Source organism: Camelina sativa, chromosome 20, assembly GCF_000633955.1.
Source record: "Camelina sativa cultivar DH55 chromosome 20, Cs, whole genome shotgun sequence".
In the NCBI taxonomy this organism is placed as follows: Eukaryota; Viridiplantae; Streptophyta; class Magnoliopsida; order Brassicales; family Brassicaceae; genus Camelina; species Camelina sativa.
Window position 1 is genome coordinate 24,509,200 of NC_025704.1, and position 20,643 is coordinate 24,529,842.

Sequence of the window (20,643 nt, forward strand, 5' to 3'; positions counted from 1 at the left end):
GTGATCATTAGAACTGTGCTCTTTAGGATTATCAATTGCCTCAGTACAATGGATTTTTGTATGAGAAATTGTCAGATGGTGATTGGTGTACTTTGATGTAGGTGAGTGATAAAATGGTCCCTAGTGAACTGGTTAAGCTGATAGAGATACTAAACCCTCAGAACAAGCCTGGAAGGATTACAGTTATAGTGAGAATGGGAGCTGAGAATATGCGTGTTAAGCTTCCTCACTTGATCAGAGCAGTACGTGGAGCTGGTCAGATTGTGACTTGGGTTAGTGATCCAATGCACGGAAACACAATCATGGCTCCAAGTGGGCTAAAAACTCGTTCTTTCGATGCAATCAGGGTAATACTTCCTACTTACTTCATCTTCTGACTTTTGATATAATTTTGTCTATGATTCATGTATTTGACATTAAATAAAATGAATTTCATGGTGTGTATCAGGCTGAATTGAGAGCATTCTTTGACGTGCATGATCATGAAGGGAGCTTCCCTGGTGGAGTTCATTTAGAAATGACGGGACAAAACGTGACAGAATGTGTCGGAGGGTCACGCACCATCACTTACAAGGACCTAAGCTCACGTTACAACACTCACGGTGACCCAAGGCTCAACGCTTCTCAGTCTCTTGAGCTTGAGTTCATCATTGCAGAGCGTCTGCGAAAAAGAAGGCTCTATACTAAAAGTTGCTAAGTTTTCAGTAATCGAGTTTATGTACCAATGTGAAACATTGTTGTTTGTATGTTGGGGCTATGCTTTGTTTCATTAAAATATTGTGAGTGGTCGACTTGTTAAATCAGTTCTAAATAAAGAACGAAAGTTGTAAAATTTGACTCTGTTACAACGAAAATTATTTGACTCTGATTTTGGTAAGAAGATGTTGACTCTGATTCTTATGTTAATCATTTGTAAATTTTATGAATCTGTGTAGTTTTCTTATTGTGATCGATAAATGTGTAAAAGAACTTAAGCTTGGTACTACAGAAGTTCATAGAGATTGAATCATTGTTATGATGCACAACTGTTTGTCTACGTCCTTGTGGTATTTGTTTGATAATTGTCTTTATCTGTGGTCAAAAGTTCAATCTCTGGTAAAGTTGTTTTAAGGGTCACTACTGATGTGATTTTATGTTAGTTTGTTCAATCTTTGTTGATGATTCATGTTAATCGAACCTACATGCACCCAAATATTAGTAGCCAGAACCTATAGGCACCCAAAAATTGTTCAATCTTTGTTGATGATTCATGTCAATCTTTGTTTGGTTGTAATTAATAGAATATTAAGGTGAATGTGAGGTCTTATGTATAACTAGATTACTTAGGTAGAAAATTTCATTATAACTTGAACTACTTGGTGCAACTGTAGTAGAATTATTAAAATAAATTTCAATATGGATCATATGAAAACGAATAAAAAATAGATTTTGGCTGCGGAATATTCATTTAAAATCATCACACTGTGGTAAAATGAACCAAAGATATCATGATATTAGTAAAAAATTATTTGGTATACACATAATTATACATAGTTATCCAGTTGTACAACTGTCACAAATGCCAGCTCAAACAAATTTGTATTATTCTGGTAAGATTTTACAGCTGCCAAAAATACCTACTATCTACCACAGACTAGAAGTCTACCAATACATTACGAAAACTATTGAGAAAAACAAACAAAGTATACCAAAAATATCTGTAAAGGATGAGGTCTGTCCCATAACTCTGTCGCAACAGGCCATTAGCCTACCATAAATATCTTTACTCCCTTTTACGTCTATCGATATACCGGCTAAAAACATAAGTCTATCATCAAGGGCAATTCCTCTACCAACTTAAGTGTACCAACAATACAACTACAAATAAGTGTACCAACACTACAACTAAGTGTACCAAAACAATCGTACGTACACCTTGAATCAGACACCTTACTATACAAACTATAACTACCGACTTGATGTACCAGATAAATATACCGTCAAAGGATCGGTAGACTTACTCCCAGTTTCCAATGTTTTTTTTTCCACTAATGGCATTAGCCGTAATTACGTTTTTTCCCAATACTAGTTTGAAGGGTACTAAGGGTACACAATTTAGTCTAGTAATTACCAACAATTGTTTGCTACTTTTGTAATAAGGAAGCTTTTATGTAATATTCTAGTAACTCTCCCATATCTTTATTATAAAATTGAGATTTTCTGAGATGATTTATGAATATATGTATTATGAACTATTTTTTGTATAAATTCTATTAATACGGATTAAGTTCAAAATAAAAAGCATTAACTTATGTAAATTGGAAACACTATACTTTTGATACCTTGTTAAGATTTTGATAATTTGTAATAAAAAATTGGAAAAAATTGGTTGATAACATGATTTAAGCCTCTTTATTATTTAAATGTTAGACAGTTCTTAATATATTATATAAGTAATATGTTGAAAAATAAAAGAAAAACAATTAAAAGAGCAACTATAATGAGTATATCTTGACTGAAGAATATTTCATTCTAGATAGTTAGCACATGGAAATGTATAGATAGTTTCCGTGCTATACAATTTATAATCTTTTACATTTTATTTACTTAGTTTCATACTCTGATTTTAACCCGTTTTGGCTACATGATACAATGTTTAAATCTGTTTTATCATATAAATTTGGTAAAATCTAAAAATAAAACAAAACCTGTATTAAAGCGATCATGTTTAGAAATCTAGATTTACCTTTTTGATTTATTTTTTAGTTATATATATTAGATTAAATAAAATATAATATTTGTGATTTCTTAGAACGTCTCTGCGTCGATGTGAAGTGCAAAAAAATATTTAATAAGTTAGATATAATATTTTATATTTTAAAAATATAAACAATGTTGTATCTTAGTTTTAAAATATGTATGTCATTATTAAAAAATTTAGGGATGCATATATTTAATCTTAGTTTTATAAATAAAATTAAGTTTTATAATTGTTCTAAATAGTTTATTATTGTTTCCTAAGATTTCTGAAATAGTAAATGAAATCTGTTAGAATAATTTCATTAAATAATTTCAAAAATATTGGGCTATAATTTCATTAAATATTTTTTATTTTTCTAAAATATTGTTGTTAAAATATATATAATATATTTTTCACGTAAATATTTATTGTTCAAGATTTTTTCTGATTTTATAAGATTTTTTGACTTGAAAAATAAAAAGAAAATAATTAATAAACACTAAAGAAATAACTATATTAATATTTACGTGAATAATTTTTTCTTTTAATAACTATATTAATAAAAAAATCTGTTTTCTGGTTACAACAAATTAATATTAAGATGAGGTTATTATATTTGGTAATTAAATATAGTGGCATTTTGTGTAATATACCACATGGGAGTAGGGTTATTTGTTTAAAAGGTTGCTTAAATAATATAATAGAGATATAAAGATAAAATACTTTTAGTCAAACCATATTTAAATGAGATATTTTTATTCAAAAAAAAAAATATGAGGTACAGTATTAAACTTCCAAATAAAAAATAGATGAAGTATTTTAAAGTTTTTTCCATAAAGTTAGTCAATGAAGTATTAAAGGTGATGAAAAATTTGTATTGACCAAATTATATTCACTCTCATAAATTCATAATCATAATCTATATAGATTACATAGTTACTTAATTACAACATATATATGTAGTAGAAGAGATTCCTAAATTATATGGAAACAAATACAAAAAGAAATCTAAACAATAAATGTAGATAATATTCTTAAATTATATGGAAACAAATACAAAAAGAAATCTAAACAATAAATATAGATAGATAATATTCTTATTAATTTGATGACCTTCTTGATATCTTTCTATAACATCACCACAATAGAGTCAACTTGCATTTGCTTCCATCATAGCAACTAGCAACTCACATTCCTCACTCTATAAAATACCCTTACTTTTTATTCTCACTTCTTCACTTCACTAGTAAACGTGATTTTTTCATATTACTCTAATTCTTTTATTCAGCAAACCCGAAAATGGTTTTAGTAGTGTTTAAGTTCGTGGTACTAATCATGTTTACCATGGATCTAAGGATCTCTCAAGCTACATCTCGTATCACTTTGCACGAGCCATCCATTGTTGATTACCACCAGCAATGGATGCTTAAATTTTCTCGAGTTTATGATGATGAATTCGAGAAACAAAGGAGGCTTGAAGTGTTCAGTAAAAACTTAAAATTCATCGAAAACTTCAACAACATGGGAAATCAAAGCTACGAGCTTGGTGTCAATGAGTTCACGGATTGGACCGAAGAGGAGTTCCTTGCCACCCACACCGGTCTTAGGGACGTTAATGTAACTTCACCATCTGAAGTGGTTGATGAGACGATGTCATCTTGGAATTGGAACGTCAGTGATGTCATCAGCACAAGCAAAGACTGGAGAAAGGAAGGAGCTGTGACACCGGTTAAATCCCAAGGAGGATGTGGTAAGCTTGTCGTAATTGTGATTATAATATAAACAGTCACTACACATATAGCTGGTTCAAGTAGTCATTTAATGTGACAATTATACACATTTCACATGCGAAGCTTGATCCCCAAGTTATGATTATCAATCTAAGTTTAGAGTAATTAATACAAGATTTGTTTTGTAAATTAAGTAACCAATATATATATATATGCATGGGCAGGAGGTTGTTGGGCGTTCTCATCGATTGCAGCGGTGGAAGGTCTGACAAAGATTGCCCAAAGAAACCTTGTATCACTGTCCGAACAGCAACTTCTAGATTGCGCCAGAGAGCATAACCAGGGTTGCAAGGGCGGAACAGAAGTAGAAGCTTACAATTACATAATAAAAAACCGAGGCATTGCTTCAGAAAATGAATACCCTTTCCATGGGAAAGAGGGCCAGTGCCAGACCAAAGCTAGACCCGCCGCAGTAATCAGAGGGTTGAGATACGTTCCAAGCAACAACGAACGTGCGTTACTCCAAGCCGTATCAGGACAGCCTGTCTCAGTGGCCATTGCCGGGACTGGTTTCTTTCATTACAAAGGGGGAGTGTACAATGCGCGCAACTGTGGTATTAGCGTGAATCATGCAGTGACGTTAGTTGGGTACGGCACGAGCCCAGAAGGGATCAAGTACTGGTTGGCTAAGAACTCTTGGGGTAAGACTTGGGGAGAGAATGGTTACATTAGGCTTCGTAGAGATGTTGAGTGGCCTCAAGGCATGTGTGGTTTAGCTCAGTATGCTTCTTATCCGGTTGCGTAACTGATTCGGTTAATTAGAGGATTTATATTGAAGTGATCATATAATATTGTTTAAATGTTGTCTAAATCTACATCGAAACTTGAGTGTAGCCTGTAACAATCATTTATTTCTCCATAGATATGTACCCCTAATACCTCTTTTCGCTTTGATGGCTTTAGCGAATTTTAAGAAATCGATTTTATTGTTTGTATTGAATCATATGGTGAAAACTACTTCTAAAACGGGTTATGGAAAAAACTGTTTGTTTGGAAAATACGATTCCCGATGACAAGTTTGTTGGCATGTCGCGATCTCCAACATTCTGTTGGACTTTATCACTTTAAGATAAATCTGTTTTTGGTGGATTTCTCTTCATTCGATGGGAATGTTATACGCCACAACTCTGTTTTAGATTTTTTTGGCTGAGTTTTAATTCCTTTGTGTGATTTGCTCCTTGTCGTTGTAAGCATGGATCTGTGCACTTCACAAACATTACAAATTTGAGTTTTTTTCTTTTTCTTTTAATGTTCCTTAATTTTCATAAAATTAAATTTTGATATCATATGTGTGTTACGTTTTGCCAAACTTGAGACTATCAAAGGTTTGTATTATTTCTAAACGTTAAAAATATTATTGCTTAGACTATAAAATATGTTAATTAATTATATATTGTTAATGTAGATACATTGATGGCAACAACGGTGCACAATTGTACAATGGTCATGATCAATCCTAAATGTTCTCAAGTCACGCAAATGTTTGAGGATTTTGCCTTAATGGAGAACTGATATTAAGAAATTTTAAAGTGTAATTTGATATATCATAAAATATTTATGATATTTGAGCTTGGATTTTATTTTGATATTTTAAATTTACAAAATTATCTTGTATTAGATATATATATATATATATATATATATATATATTTATATATATACTAACAACTAATTATGGTAATTACATAAAAATTATGAAGATAAATAGAATATAAATATGAAATTAAATCTCTTTTGTAAATAAGGTTTGCAATCAGGATAAAATATATATATATATATAATATATTTGAATTTTTTGATTATCCCAAAATGTTTGTGGTGATAACATAATTTGGAATGTACATATCTAAAAAATATTGAATACTTATACAAAACAGAATTCTTACAAAAATATCGGGAAACATAATAATAATAATTTAGTAAGTAATGTTTATTTTACAAATACCATTAAAATTTTGACGATGATAAATATTATGAATATTTGACAATATCTTTAGATGTAGGAATTCCAAAACATATTTCTGTATTATGTATATATAAATACGTTTTAAAGACAGAATGTATTATCCTTTTATAAAGGTTTTTCAAACAAAAATATGGCTAACCTTCTATCCAATGCTATAAGAAAAAGGTTTGGGAAGAGAGACTATTTTTTTGATGTGGACGATCTAAATCCCTTCGTTCATGAGTGGAAAATTAACGTAAAACTTATGAGCAAATTTGAGTGTCGTCATCCTCTTTTCAAATCAACAGACTTAATCGTAGTCGATGAGAAGGTATATTTTTCATTATATAGTGTTTACTTAAATTTAATTTAGTTTTATGTAGTTATGTATAACATTTACGTAGGGTACGAACATCCATGTATTGATGGGTTCTCCTTATCGTGACATCTTTCTAAACAATTTGGAAGAAGGTGAATGAATAATGTTATCAAGTTTCTCATTAAGCAATGTTGATGGCGGTTTTAGGCCAACTGACCATCGTTTTAGAATTCATTGGAGAGATGGGACATGGTTTAAGAAAATCCTTCCTTTGTCTTCAGATCAATTTTTCTCTTTTGTATCATTCAATGATATTAAAAGTGGATATTTTGATTCTGATTATTGTGTAGGTAAGGGTAACAATTTATTATTATATTATAAGTTAAGTTTGAAGTGTTTGATTAGTTTAACTATTGGAAAATATTAGTGTTAGAAATAGCTTGGAACAAGGTCCACCATACAAAGAATGGAATGAGTTATTTGTTGTTCTTGAAAATATTAAGTAAGTTGTTCTAAATTATTAGCTTTATATTTAAAATTTCCGATGATTTGAAAGGTACTCAATGATGATAATTTGTAGGGGTGATCGTTTCTCATGTCGTTTACCAAAGGACTACGCGAACGGCTTCTATGATCATTGGATACATCGTGACAATGATATTATCATATGTGTATTACGTTTTGCCAAACTTGAAAGTAATCAAGGTTCGAATCATTTCTTACTGATATATTTATAATTGCTTTCTTTATAAAAAAAGTTAACTAATTATAAAATTTTATTAATGTAGATACATGGATGGCAACCACGGTGCATAATTGTACCAGTGTCATGATCAATCCTCCATGTCCTCAAGTCACACAGATGTTGGATGCCTTTGCTGAAATGGAAATTTAATTTTAAATTTAAACTGCATGTTTTTTATATTTCATATTTACAAAAATGATACTTTAAACCCCTATGATAATGTGGTTGGAATTAAAATTGATTTATAATACTATTTCATTTATTATATATTACATAAATCAAAGTCTTATATTAGATTAATCCCCCTTTGTATTATAAATAGTTTTCCCGTCTGTATAATTCAATGATATCTACATATTCATGAATCTTTCAATTATTTAGTCTACAGGTGTGAGTGGTAACATCCCTTTGAGTCAATACTTTTGATGCAACCATTAACACCTTATAAATACTTATAGTCGAGTTAAAAAACTTAAAACTAAACAATTACCTTTTCAACTTCTACATTTCACTCTCTTTTAAAACTTCTCTCAAACACAAAAACTTTTGATTTTTTTTTTTAAAATGACGAGATTTGTAATGCTCGACAAATTGAATCCTTGGACAACGAGATGGATGATTTGTGTCAAGGTTTTCCGTTCATGGAGAGTGAGAGATTGTTGAATGATGTATCGACTGAGCTAATATTGGTAGACAAAGACGTATGTTTTACAAATTTATTTCGTCGTTTCTTCATATGTATGATGTGTCTAATACCTTGGATAATCATACTTTGAATTAGGGTACATTTGGACATGCTACTATCCCGGCAACATTCTATGGTGTTGCGGAATTTAATATGTCAGAGGATCGAACTTATGATATAGAGAAGTTCGAAGTCAAGGACGACAGAGAACAAATCCAGAAAACTAATCTCGGTTATCGGATTTTCTTCACAGAAAAAACTATAATCAGTTTTGCAAGAGATCCTGTCATTTGCAAACCTTTTGATAATAAAGATTTTAAACGTGTTTATGATAATGCGTTTCATGGAAGATGGCCCAACGGTAAGTCATACTTTATTATGTATTGTTTTAGATAACTTTTATTTGTTATTTATAATACATATTAGTCCTTTTTATGGTAGTTAATTTAATTGGATGCATTACCAATATGGGTGAAGTTAAGAGTTTCAAAAAAGAAGGTAGTGCCGTTCGTTGGAGTTTGATTGATCGATACATAAAATTTACTATCGAGTCGATTGAGTAAGTTTATATATGAATGGAAATATTTTTTGAAACTGTTATATGTACTTGATAAAATGCGTTGGTTGACCTTTTTTGATATAAAAAATTATTGTTTTTTAAGGGGATATGTACTTGACTGCTTCTCAACATGAGTCTATGCCAATCATATGTTCAAAACTTTCAAACTGCATAACATGAAGAGGGTCTGTCTGTTCAAGATGTGGAAAGCACTAAGATTTGAAGGTGATTACATTTGTTTATAAAATATTATTTTAGAAATTTAATGCAATTAATTATGATAATGAATAATTTATTTAATTTATAATCGGTGATGCTAGATGATAATGTTCTCCTAACCAACGGTGATGGATGCTCGGAGATTATCGAGGACCCAAATAGTCAAGAATTTGCAGACTACATGTACATGTAAGTCAGAGTCTTACTTCGGATCATCTTTCGATAATATATTTTAAATATGTGGATATATCTAATTATCTTCAAATATGTAGGTACAATTACGTTGATCATGTGTCAAGAACCAAAGATTTGGATGATACCGACTATAGGTTCGATATGGACCTAAGGTAATAAATATATCTAACTTTATTTGTTTAATGATTAGTTGATTAACAATACTGATCAAAATTTATCCTTCTAAAAAATATAGTGATGCACTTGACTCCTATATTCATCTTGCTGTTGAGGACTCCTTTGAGAAACATCAAAATCCTTATTGAGAACTATGTTCAGATCCGATTTTCGATATTCTGTATTTTTAGTTTTTATTGATAAACATTTGGTTAATTTGTATTTCAAAATATGTTGAGATTTTATAAATTAATTAAAATAACATTTTCGGGATTATTTATAAAATTATGTTAATTGCAAATGATAACATATAGAGATTTGTGTAATTTTAAAATTTAAAGTCCATTATTATAATTTACAAAATAATGTTTATTTTAAAGATCGACATATGGTAATTTACAACTGCTTGATGATTTTCATTAAATCTTCAGGAGTAAAAATATATTAAATTTATTTTTTGAATAATGATATTAAGCATATTGAGAATATTCATAAATGATATGTTTACATTCCTCATCATTATCGTCTTAAAAAAATAAAGTAAGAAAATATTCTAAAAAAATATAATCAATTCGATTGTATAACATCTTTATAAATATTGATTCGCTAATGTGTTAAAGAGTCGTATGCACAACTCAATATGACTTCTAAAAAGATGAACGTTTGTCCTTTTGTTCAGTTAGGCAATCTCAACCCTGCGTTAGACCATCAAAAGATTAGAGTCCGTATCATAAGACTTTGGAAGTCATTCAATTCCCTACAAATGGTCTTCGTTGACAGTGATGTAAGTTTTAATAAAATATTAAAACGTGATGTTTATTTGAATTCTCTATGAATTTTTTAGTGAATCTCGATAATAGCTTATTAACTTCAAATCGTTATATATAGGGTACAAGGATACATGCATCTATTGAAGATGGTTTGGTTAGCAGATTTCAGAACCAACTCGCTGTCGGCGAGTCTAAAATAGTTGATACAATCAGCTTAGTAGATTATGGTAGTAGTTATAAGACAAGTTCCTTGGAATTTAAAAACGTCTTTTATAGAACCACTGTTGTGAAACCATGTGATGAATTCCCAGTTCGTGTTCCAGAAAAATATTTTCAGACTTTTACTTCTATCTTGGCTGGAGAATTAGACAAGAATATATTGTTTGGTGAGTTGTTAACTTCGTTTAAAAGTTAAATTTACGAGAAAAAAAATTATTAATTCATATGTTTTTTTGTAGATGTAATCGGCCAGATCGTTGGTGTCGGAAATCTTGATAGCGTTAAAACGAAAGGGAAGGATAATATCAAATTGAGTTTTGATTTGCAAGATTTAACGTATGAATCCTTAGTAAATATTTTGAAAAATTAAAATTAATTTGAAATATCATATCTAATTTTTTATTCTTATTTCATGCATTCGTAATATAGTGGAACCCGGTTAAATTGCACGGTGTGGGGTGATCTTTGATACACAAGTAAAAGAACATCAAGATATTGTTGTCGTTTGTGTAATACGATTTGCATGCTTGAAGGAATGGAAAGGTAATATCTGACTTTCAGAAGAAATCTTAAAGCTTATGATTGTTAAATCTAACGTTGCCAATTAAATCCGTTAAATCTAACGTTGCCAATTAAATCTAACGTTGCCAATTAAATCTTAAAGCTTATGATTGTTAAATATAACGTTGCCACGTTACAGGGAATTATAGTATTTCCAATGCGTTCAACTCTACCGACATTCTGATAAATCCAGTCATGTCTGAAGCAGACGCGTTTCGAAAGAAGTAAGTATATATATATTATGTATATATATATATATATTCCTTCTATATTATTCCGCAAGACATGCTATATTCGTATACATATTCTTATTATTATCATAAATTTACAGGTTGCCCACTGATGCTGTTGATTTAATACAACTTGATGATGATCCAAGCCCTCAAAAACCAAAAGTGACATTATATGAGGAGTTTTTCATTATGAACAAAAAGAGTACTATGGACCAAATCGTTTATGCACTTGAGGTAATGTTTCTAAAAAAAAATTGATATCGTGAAACTTAAATTGTTTCTGAATTATCTATGGGAGAACGAATGTTTGATTTATTCTTTATAGGCGCGAACATGTGTGACAATCGCGGCAATTTATTCTATTGAAGTGTTGCCTAAATGGTATTATATTGCCTGTAAAGTTTGCAATAAGAAGGTGCAACCGTATCCACCAGAATCTCAAACTGGAAAAGATTTACTTTATAGTTGTGGAGTTTGTGATACTGATGTTACGGATGTTGATTACAAGTAAGTTTCACTTAGTTTGTTAAAATGTTTTTAAGAATTGTGATTTGGAACTATACGCACATTTTAAGTGATGCCAAACTGTTTAAAAGGTATAAATTCATACTTCATGTTGGGTACGAAAGTTCTCAAAAGAATAAGCTGCTCTTCTTTGACGGTCTTGCCCAACTATTTATTGGAAATAAAAGCAGAAGAACTGGCTTTGGAAATACCTAAAGTAAGTATAGTATCATTTGAAGTCCTTTTGGTTTTAAAATATATAAACAAGTATTGAATCAAGCGTTCACCTTTGGTCAGGATGATACTGCAGCTAGTCCTGGAAGTCTCTCTGTCTTAGTAGGGAAGACTATGCTGTTTAAAATTTCGATTACAATCGAGAATTTAAAAAGCGACAAGTCTGCTTATGTTGTCGAAAAGTTTTGGGAAAAGGATGACATGGTTGTGCAATTTGGCAAGGTACTAAAGTCAAAAAAAACAAATACCCATAATACCATTATGAATTCTATATCTTTAAAATCTCAATGTATATAATTTCAATGTAGGAACTATATGGAAGGAATGAACTTTCAAATAATTCTTCGGATGTCGACGATCATAAGTTGCAAATCGCACCAGCTGAAATGAGTTTGATTTTATCTACGAGAGATCATACAGAAAGCAATGTTGGGTCGAACGGAGGTCATAGCAGCAAGACAAGGAAAAAAATCAAAACTGAACCCCGAGATTGAACAAGTTACATCACTTCAAAACATGATATTGGTTCAAATTTATTTTGGACTTTTTCTTGGTTTAATTTTGGAAATAAAAGTTTAAATTATTTTAGACAATTACGAACGCTTCAAAACATCTTAACGTTTTGGTATTGGTCAAAATTTATTTCAGACATTTACTATAATTATGTTAAAAATAAACAAATATTATAATTATATATATAATGTGACATAAATAAAAAACATACTATATAATCGTTTGGGAAATAATGATAGTTAGGATATCTCTAAACCCCAAAGTAAAACTTTTTTGAAATAAATCAAAATTCTAGAAATAACGATAATACGTTAAAAATAAAAGGCAAAATTTAATAGTCTGAATATTCAATATGAGAATTTAAGAAAATGACCATTAACGAATATGTTAACAAAATTTTTTATATTAAAAACATAATGGTGAATATTGTGCTTATTCAATACAAAATTTTAGGAAATATAATATTATCAGATGTGAAAACTTATCTTCTACATGTTATATATATATAAGTCTTATTATTTAACCATGACAACTAGAAAAAAAAAACTGAACCAATTCTTGAGTTCTTGCTGTTTGACGTAAAAGGTACAGCATAAATCAAGCATTTACATTATTTTGTATTATTGTAATTTACATTCACATGTTTCAAATGTATACGTGCAGAATCATAATGAAACGTTCATCTGGAGTTCATCTATCCACCAAGAAAAGTTCAGGAGCTGATGAAGATGCACTCCGTTCGCAACTTCAACCAGAACAATTTGTTTTCTTTTGTGAGGATAACATTCCGGAACCAGTTAAAAAACAGAAAAACCAGTAAAGAATCAAGTTCTTCTGTAGAGAACTCATTCGCGCATCTTAACGTTCAAAATTCCATTGTTGATGGTGAAGATAATATATTAAAATCAACGAACAAGAAATCTCAATTTCATACTTGGATGGAATACAATATCATGACTATCAATGAGTCAATTAACACATATGATAATGGTGTTACTGGATCTATCTGGTGTGAGAAGAACAAAATATGGACGCAAAGATCTAACATGAAAAAGGATTGACTTTCGAATGTCGTTTTTGAATTTAAATTTTAATTTAAATATTTAATAATAATATCTATTTTTATTTATAATTATTATCATGATGTTATTATAATTCATTTTGATTTTCTAAGGGATATTATCACTTTCATATGTTTCTCAGTGTTAGTTTTGATAACAAAATTAAATTACCTTTTTAATAATAATTATGATATGACAATCCAGCAGAAAGTTCGATAATAGTATAATGTTACTAATGGAAAAAATAAATTATAAGTTGATATATTTTTTTAATAATAATTATGATATATAAATTAGGAAAAAAAAATATATTGATAAAGACCAGGAAAGTAAATCTCAAAAAATTCGAATTAGAGATCCCCATACATATTTAGAAAGATAAATAACATATTTTTAAAAAATATTTCAAAAAATTTAGAGGATATATAGAAACATATGTCAATATTTGTATATATCAATAACTAGTACATTTTAGTTTACAGAATATATATGGCACCGTCTTCTTATATAAACAAACCTAACAACAAAATTTAGACTAAAATGGTCAGGATTACTCGATTATATGAATTCTTGATCGTATTTTGAATTTCATTTTGCAGATTGCTACACTTGATGTATTATAATGAGACCTTCGAAGATTCCATATCGGAGGAATAATGTAACGACACATGCCATCTCTAGAAAACGTACAGACATTTTCTATTCTTTACATTAAGAGATACGTTTCATTCAAAACTAATAGATTGTACGCAACAACATTATTAAACTACAGGTGTTAATTCTAAGATAAATCTACCTGCTTTTACGAATGCATTGAATTTACAGTATCCTGATCCACATAAGACGGCAAGGTTGAAAAGAATGCAAATACTGAAGTCTAAAAGGGCACAAAAGAAGATAAAAGGTTATATGTTCGGGAAGGAAATTTAAAATAAATTTATATAAATAAATATATATATGCTAGTAACTAATATAATTGTTACCTATGCAGAAAATTTTCTTCTACCCGGATTACAGGAAGATTTCGCATATTTCTTCGCAACTGATTCCGATACGAACGATGAAAGTGATTCAGATAGCTCTACTGATGGGATTTCATTCAAGATTAATGATAACGATGCGACATCTGATATGTTTCTTGGCTTTCCTCCCGTAAAAGCTAAGTTATTAAATAATGGTATAACTCGATGCATATTTGATTCGTTATAGATAGTTTTGTAAATATGTATTTAACTAACATATATTAAAAATAATTTTTAAAAAATATATGTAGGTTATTATGATGATGGAGATCCTTCTTTTTTATGTGATAATTGTGGAGCATATATGTTGTATGGAGAATGGATGAATAAACGAACTAAAAAGGCAAAGCCGGATTTTTCACTGTGTTGCCGTCGCAGCAAAGTAATACTTCATACTTTGAAGACTGCACCTAAAACGTTATTATCGTCGTTTTATAATAACGACGATAGGGGTAAAAACTTCTGCGATAACATACGAGCATACAACATGATGTTTTCGTTCACATTGTTAGGTGGGAAAATTAATCATTCAATAAATAATGGTAGAGGACCGTGTCCAGTCGTACCCAAACAATAATATTCCAGAGGAAAATGCACCTAAGATCAAATATTTTGAGCTATCTATTTCAGATGTGCGGAGAAAACTATCATCATATCGGTGATATCTTACCAGAACCTGGCAAGGAACCAATGTTTTTGCAATTGTATATACATGACGTATGTAACGAGATAGCTAATAGAATCTCTGCATTTAGGTAATTATCAATATTGATAAATACGTATTTAAATATTATTCATATCTTTAATATTTGTTAAATATCTTTAATATAATTTGTTATATTCTACAAATCATGATTATTATAAATTTTTGTGTTTTGTTGTTGATATAGAACATCAGGATCTTCTGGAGATTTAAGACATGAGATTGTTGGGCTATTAAAAAAGATGCTTGATAGTCATAATCCGCATGTTAGGGAGTTTAGATCGGCACGTGAAAGATTTAATATGGAAGACGGTAGCAAAGGTTTGCGATTAATGTTACCTTCAGAAAGAACTACTGATGCAAGGACTCATAATCTTCCTACCAGCAAAGAGGTGGCTGCTCTAATACCCGGAGATTTTACGGCTGGTGTGAATAAACGTGACATTGTTATAGAAAGTCGTTTGGGTAATTTACAGAGAATAAGTGAGGTTCATCACGCATACTTGCCTTTACAATACCCATTGTTGTTCCCTTATGGTGAAGATGATTTCAGATTAGGCATCGATATAGGATTCGTGGATACTCGTGGACGTAAAAGGAAAACAGTCACTATGAGGGAATTTTATGCGTATATAATATTTGAAAGATATGAAGAGTCTTCGACTATTGTTATGGCAGGCAAATTATTCCAGCAGTTTTTAGTCGATGCATTCACTACTATCGAGTCAAACAGGATGAACTACATTTGGATGAACCAAAGCAAACTCCGAACTGAAAGAGTCGATAAGATAATTGAAGCTGCTGAAAAAGGACATGGAGATCTTGCACAACATGGAAAAAATATATTTATTCCGTCATCGTTTACAGGTGGAAAGAGATATATGATGCAACATTATCTAGACGCCATGACTACTTGCAAGTATTATTGATTTCCTGATCTTTTCATAACTTTTACGTGCAACCCAAGGTGACCTCAAATATATCGTTATCTAGAAAGGCATCGTCTTAGTAAAGAAGATAGACCTGATATATGTAGTCGAGTTTTCAAGATGAAACTTGATAGATTAATGGACCAAGTGAAAAAGAAAAATACTTTCGGTATCATAAATTCTGGTATGTATTAAATTATTTTTATTATTATTTATATTAATCTTCCAAAAAATGTAACTTATTAATGTTTAAGTATAAATGTTTATTTGTTTTCAAAATTTTCAGCGATGTATACAATAGAATTCCAGAAGAGGGGTCTGCCTATTGCGCACATGATTCTGTTTTTACACCCAGACAATAAGATGCGTACAACAGACGACATTGATAAATGCATAAGCGCTGAAATTCCTGATAAAGAGGTGGATAAATATTTATACGAAGTTGTTTCTGATGTGATGATCCATGGTCCGTGTGGTCCTATGAACAGAGATAGTGTCTGCATGAATAATGGGCATTGCACTAAATTTTTCCCAAAACCATTCATGAATAATACTATTGTCGACAATGCTGGTTATCCAATATATAGACGACGAAACGATGGGAGAGTTGTGGAGAAAAGGGGTTTTCAATACTATAATAGTTACGTTATTCCCTATAATCGTGATTTATCACTCCGTTTTCGTGCTCATATAAATGTTGAGTGGTGCAACCAGACACGTTCAGTAAAGTATTTGTTTAAGTACATCACTAAAGGTCCGGACTATGTTAGAGCCAAAGTAGGAGAAGAAGATCAAGAAAATGAAATTTAAAAAGTTTTTCAATTGCAGGTAACAACTTATTCGAATTGTCAAACATTCTCATATTTAATTATTTACAGTTTTTAAATATTTTAAGAACGTGTCAAACTAATCCAAGCTTTTTTAGGTATGTATCTGCATGTGAGGCTTCTTGGCGAATTTTTGCTTTCCCGATTTGTTATCGTACTACAGCCGTAGAAAAACTCCCGTTTCATCTTCCAGAACAAGAATTGGCTATTTACAACAAGGATGATCCAATAGAAGATGTTTTGCACCGTACAACAAATAGAGCTTCTAAATTTTTGGGCTGGATGGAATGCAACAAGATTTATCCCCAGGCCAAAGAACTCACGTATGCTGAGATTCCATCTAAATTTGTGTGGAATAGCAGAGAAAAACTTTGGAAGCCAAGGTCAGAGAAACGGAAAAGTTTTGCAATAGGCAGAATTACGTATGTACCGCCTTGTATAGGGCAAGCCTATTACTTGCGAGTTTTGCTTCATAAAATTCCAGGACCAACAAGCTTTGACTATTTAAAAACAGTCAATGGTGTACTTTATAAGGATTTCCAAGAAGCTTGCTATGCATTGGAATTACTGGATGACGATAAGGAGTACATTGCAGCTATAAATGAAGCAGGTGAATGGTGTTTTGGGGAATTTTAAGGAAGTTATTTGCGATCCTACTGCATACAAAGAGTTTAACTGTTCCTCTTGAAGTTTTGAATAAAATGAAAGACATCTTGTGTGAGGATATTTTGTTTAAAGAGAGGAGAAACAAGAACGATCCAGGTACTTCATAAACTTATTTTATTTCATGAAAATATTTCATTTTTTGAAAGAAAACATTATGATAAAGTGTTTTAAATTTACTATGGTAGGTCTAATGTTGTCACGGACTCAGATAGAAAATATATGTTTAACTGAAATAGAACTTATGTTATGATCGAATGGGACGTCTCTTACGGCCTTCGAGAAAATGCCTAAACCATATGATAGTATAATGAACACAAGAGTAAATAGGCTTATCGTAGATGAGAGAATATATAAGCCTCATAAACAACAGGAATTGTACGATAAGTTGTTACCTATGCTAACTGGTGAGAAGAGACGTGTTTATGAAGAAATTATTCACTCTGTGAATCACAACAAAGGTGGTATGTTTTTGTCCATGGTTTTGGTGGTGCTGGAAAAACTTTTATGTGGACTATTTTTGGTGCTGATATAAGGTCTAAAGGTAATATTGTTCTTAATGTTGCTTCAAGTGGTATAGTTGTTTTGCTTTTGGAAGTTGGTAGAACGGCTCATTCAAGATTTGGTATTCCAATCAATCTTAATGAATATTCTGTGTGTTCGATAGATGCCGAATCTGATCTTGCTAATTTAATTAGAGAAGCAAAGCTCATAATATGGGACGAGGCTCCAATGATGAACAAGCTTTGTTACAAAACTTTAGATAGGAGTTTGCGAGATATCGTGAGGTGTGACCAGATTTTTGGAGGTAAAGTTGTTGTGTTAGGAGGTGATTTTAGACAGATTTTACTAGTTATTACGGAAGGAGGAAGGGTAGCGACAGTTTTAGCATCTATCAACTCATCTGTTCTTTGGAATAGTTGTAAAGTTCTTAAACTTACCGAAAATTTGAGACTTCGCAAGGCATGTAATAGTATGGATGCGGGTGCTCTTGCTACTTTTTCTAAGTGGCTTCTTAATATCGGGGATGGCAAAATTAACGAGTCGGATAGTGGGGATGTGGAGATAGAAATTCCGGATGATTTATTAATTAATACAAGTGGAAATCCTATTGAAGCAATAGTTAAAGATATCTACGGAGAACATTTTACAAGGAGGACTGATCCAAAATTCTTTAGTGAAAGAGCTATTCTAAGTCCAAAAAATGACGATGTTGATAAGATAAATCAGTTTATGCTTACTAAGCTTCCAGGTATGCAAATTAAATAGGATATGGAAATTCTCTTTTTTTTTTTAAATTCTAATATTAAAAACATATAAAAAAATTCTAAAAATTTCTTATTTACAGGTGAGGAGAGACGATATCTTAGCTCTGATAGTATTGAAACGTCTGATACAAGCGGACGTGATGATATGATCTACACTCAGGAATTCCTAAACAGTATTCAAGTTTCTGGACTGCCAAGCCATGTTTTGACGTTGAGAATAGGAGCACCTGTCATGTTGCTAAGGAATATAGATCCTAAGGGAGGTTTGTGTAACGGTACGAGGCGAATTATTACTCAGATAGCCAATCATGTAACCGAAGCAAGGATCGTGACAGGAAAAAAGGTTGGTGATCGAGTACTTATCCCTAGGATGTATGTTAGTCCACCTGATGCAAAGTTTCTATTTCGTATGAGGCGACGACAGTTTCCTATTACCATGGCATTTGCAATTACTATAAACAAGAGTCAGGGTCAGACGCTAGAACATGTTGGATTGTTTCTTCCGAAACCGGTTTTCACACATGGACAGCTTTATGTTGCCTTCTCTCGAGTCACAACCAGAAAAGGATTGAAGGTGTTAATTACAGATAAAGATGGGAAATGCCAGAATAAAACACTTAATGTTGTTTTCAAAGAGGTATTTGAGACTGTTTAATTATTATGGTTTTTAATTGGATAATTGTTTTGGATTCTTATATCTATATTTATTTTCTATAATTAAATAAAAAATTATTATGATCTTTAAAATACACTGTGTGTCATAATACTCATTACATTTTGTTGTAACATATCTAAAATGGTAATATTGCTATGTAATTAGATAGAATATATATTTCATGTAATGGTAAATATAATTGTTGACTGTACATAAAGTCTATATATTAACTATTAAATCTCAAACACATTTAAATTATAATTTTGCATCATATCTATTAATAACAAATTCTGTCTTTCATCTGTTATCATAATTAAAATAATAATATTTAATAGTGAAAAAGGTGAAACACTAAAACGTTAAGACGCAACGTTTAATCGTGACTGTTTGTATTCTTACAATTCCGAAATCCCCTTTTTTCTCCGACAACAGAGAATAAACAGAAAAACCCTAATTTGATACAATCATGAGGATCAATTATATTTCTGATCTTCATCGGGGAATAACGAACTGGTGTATCCAAGCCAAGGTCTTAAATTCTTGGTATGTCTACGAATTCTTCAGCAAACGTGTTCTTCTTCTCGTGGACGAAAAGGTTAGAGAATTTGCCAAATGACAATTCTACTTAAATTTGTTATTTTAACAGTCTTATATATTAGATTACTAACACAATTTTTATCAAATTTTGAAGGGTGACACAATTGAGGTGGCCTTTGTTCCAACAACACTTAAAAAGCTCCGGAAGTATATTTATGAGGGTGAATGTTATGAGATTAGGACTTTCAAAATCATCAATCCAACCCTAAGGGAGAGGAACTTATCATCCTCTCCAAATCAAGTTTATGGATGATTCAACCATTACTCAGTTGGAATCAGCAAATTCGAAAAATTACTTCCGATTCGAAGATTTGCATGATATATATCGTTCAAGAATCCATCATCCCATCTCTTTTGGTACGTTTTTAAAATATGGTTTATAATAATTTCAATTATACCCCGTGGATATAGATATTTGCTATCTTTGTGTTGGTAAATCTTTAGACTTTTAAGAATTTTGGAACTTTGTGAATTGGTCTCTTCCATATAAAAGTACAAATAGAACTTTTACCTAAGTAGTTTTATGTGGATGATAGATTTGGAAACATTTAT

At 31.0% G+C, this 20,643-nt stretch overlaps 4 protein-coding genes across 4 annotated transcripts; all 4 read left to right on the forward strand.

The window, feature by feature from the left end:
• On the forward strand, positions 77–868 carry LOC104771605 (phospho-2-dehydro-3-deoxyheptonate aldolase 2, chloroplastic-like). The gene is made up of 2 exons (XM_010496152.2): positions 77–347; positions 449–868. Exons 1-2 carry the CDS (start codon positions 114–116, stop codon positions 695–697), a joined length of 483 nt encoding a protein of 160 aa, XP_010494454.1. The 5' UTR covers positions 77–113; the 3' UTR covers positions 698–868.
• Positions 3,978–5,360, forward strand: LOC104771606 (zingipain-2-like). Its single transcript, XM_010496153.2, has 2 exons — positions 3,978–4,469; positions 4,674–5,360. Exons 1-2 carry the CDS (start codon positions 4,019–4,021, stop codon positions 5,252–5,254), a joined length of 1,032 nt encoding a protein of 343 aa, XP_010494455.1. The 5' UTR covers positions 3,978–4,018; the 3' UTR covers positions 5,255–5,360.
• Positions 16,370–17,544, forward strand: LOC109131243. The gene is made up of 2 exons (XM_019241940.1): positions 16,370–16,835; positions 17,072–17,544. The coding sequence occupies exons 1-2, from the start codon at positions 16,370–16,372 to the stop codon at positions 17,542–17,544; spliced, it is 939 nt and encodes a 312-aa protein (XP_019097485.1).
• Positions 16,886–18,895, forward strand: LOC109131408. The gene has a single exon (XM_019242387.1). It carries the CDS (start codon positions 18,079–18,081, stop codon positions 18,838–18,840), a length of 762 nt encoding a protein of 253 aa, XP_019097932.1. The 5' UTR covers positions 16,886–18,078; the 3' UTR covers positions 18,841–18,895.

Bases quoted from the DNA above. Each gene is read 5' to 3' on its own strand.
- LOC104771605 (XM_010496152.2), top strand. From the start codon at position 114: ATGGTCCCTAGTGAACTGGTTAAGCTGATAGAGATACTAAACCCTCAG. The intron at 348-448 runs GTAATACTTCCT...GGTGTGTATCAG, and splicing joins GTTCTTTCGATGCAATCAGG to GCTGAATTGAGAGCATTCTT.
- LOC104771606 (XM_010496153.2), top strand. From the start codon at position 4,019: ATGGTTTTAGTAGTGTTTAAGTTCGTGGTACTAATCATGTTTACCATG. The intron at 4,470-4,673 runs GTAAGCTTGTCG...ATGCATGGGCAG, and splicing joins TAAATCCCAAGGAGGATGTG to GAGGTTGTTGGGCGTTCTCA.
- LOC109131243 (XM_019241940.1), top strand. From the start codon at position 16,370: ATGTATACAATAGAATTCCAGAAGAGGGGTCTGCCTATTGCGCACATG. The intron at 16,836-17,071 runs GTCCGGACTATG...ATCGTACTACAG, and splicing joins GTTTAAGTACATCACTAAAG to CCGTAGAAAAACTCCCGTTT.
- LOC109131408 (XM_019242387.1), top strand. From the start codon at position 18,079: ATGTGGACTATTTTTGGTGCTGATATAAGGTCTAAAGGTAATATTGTT.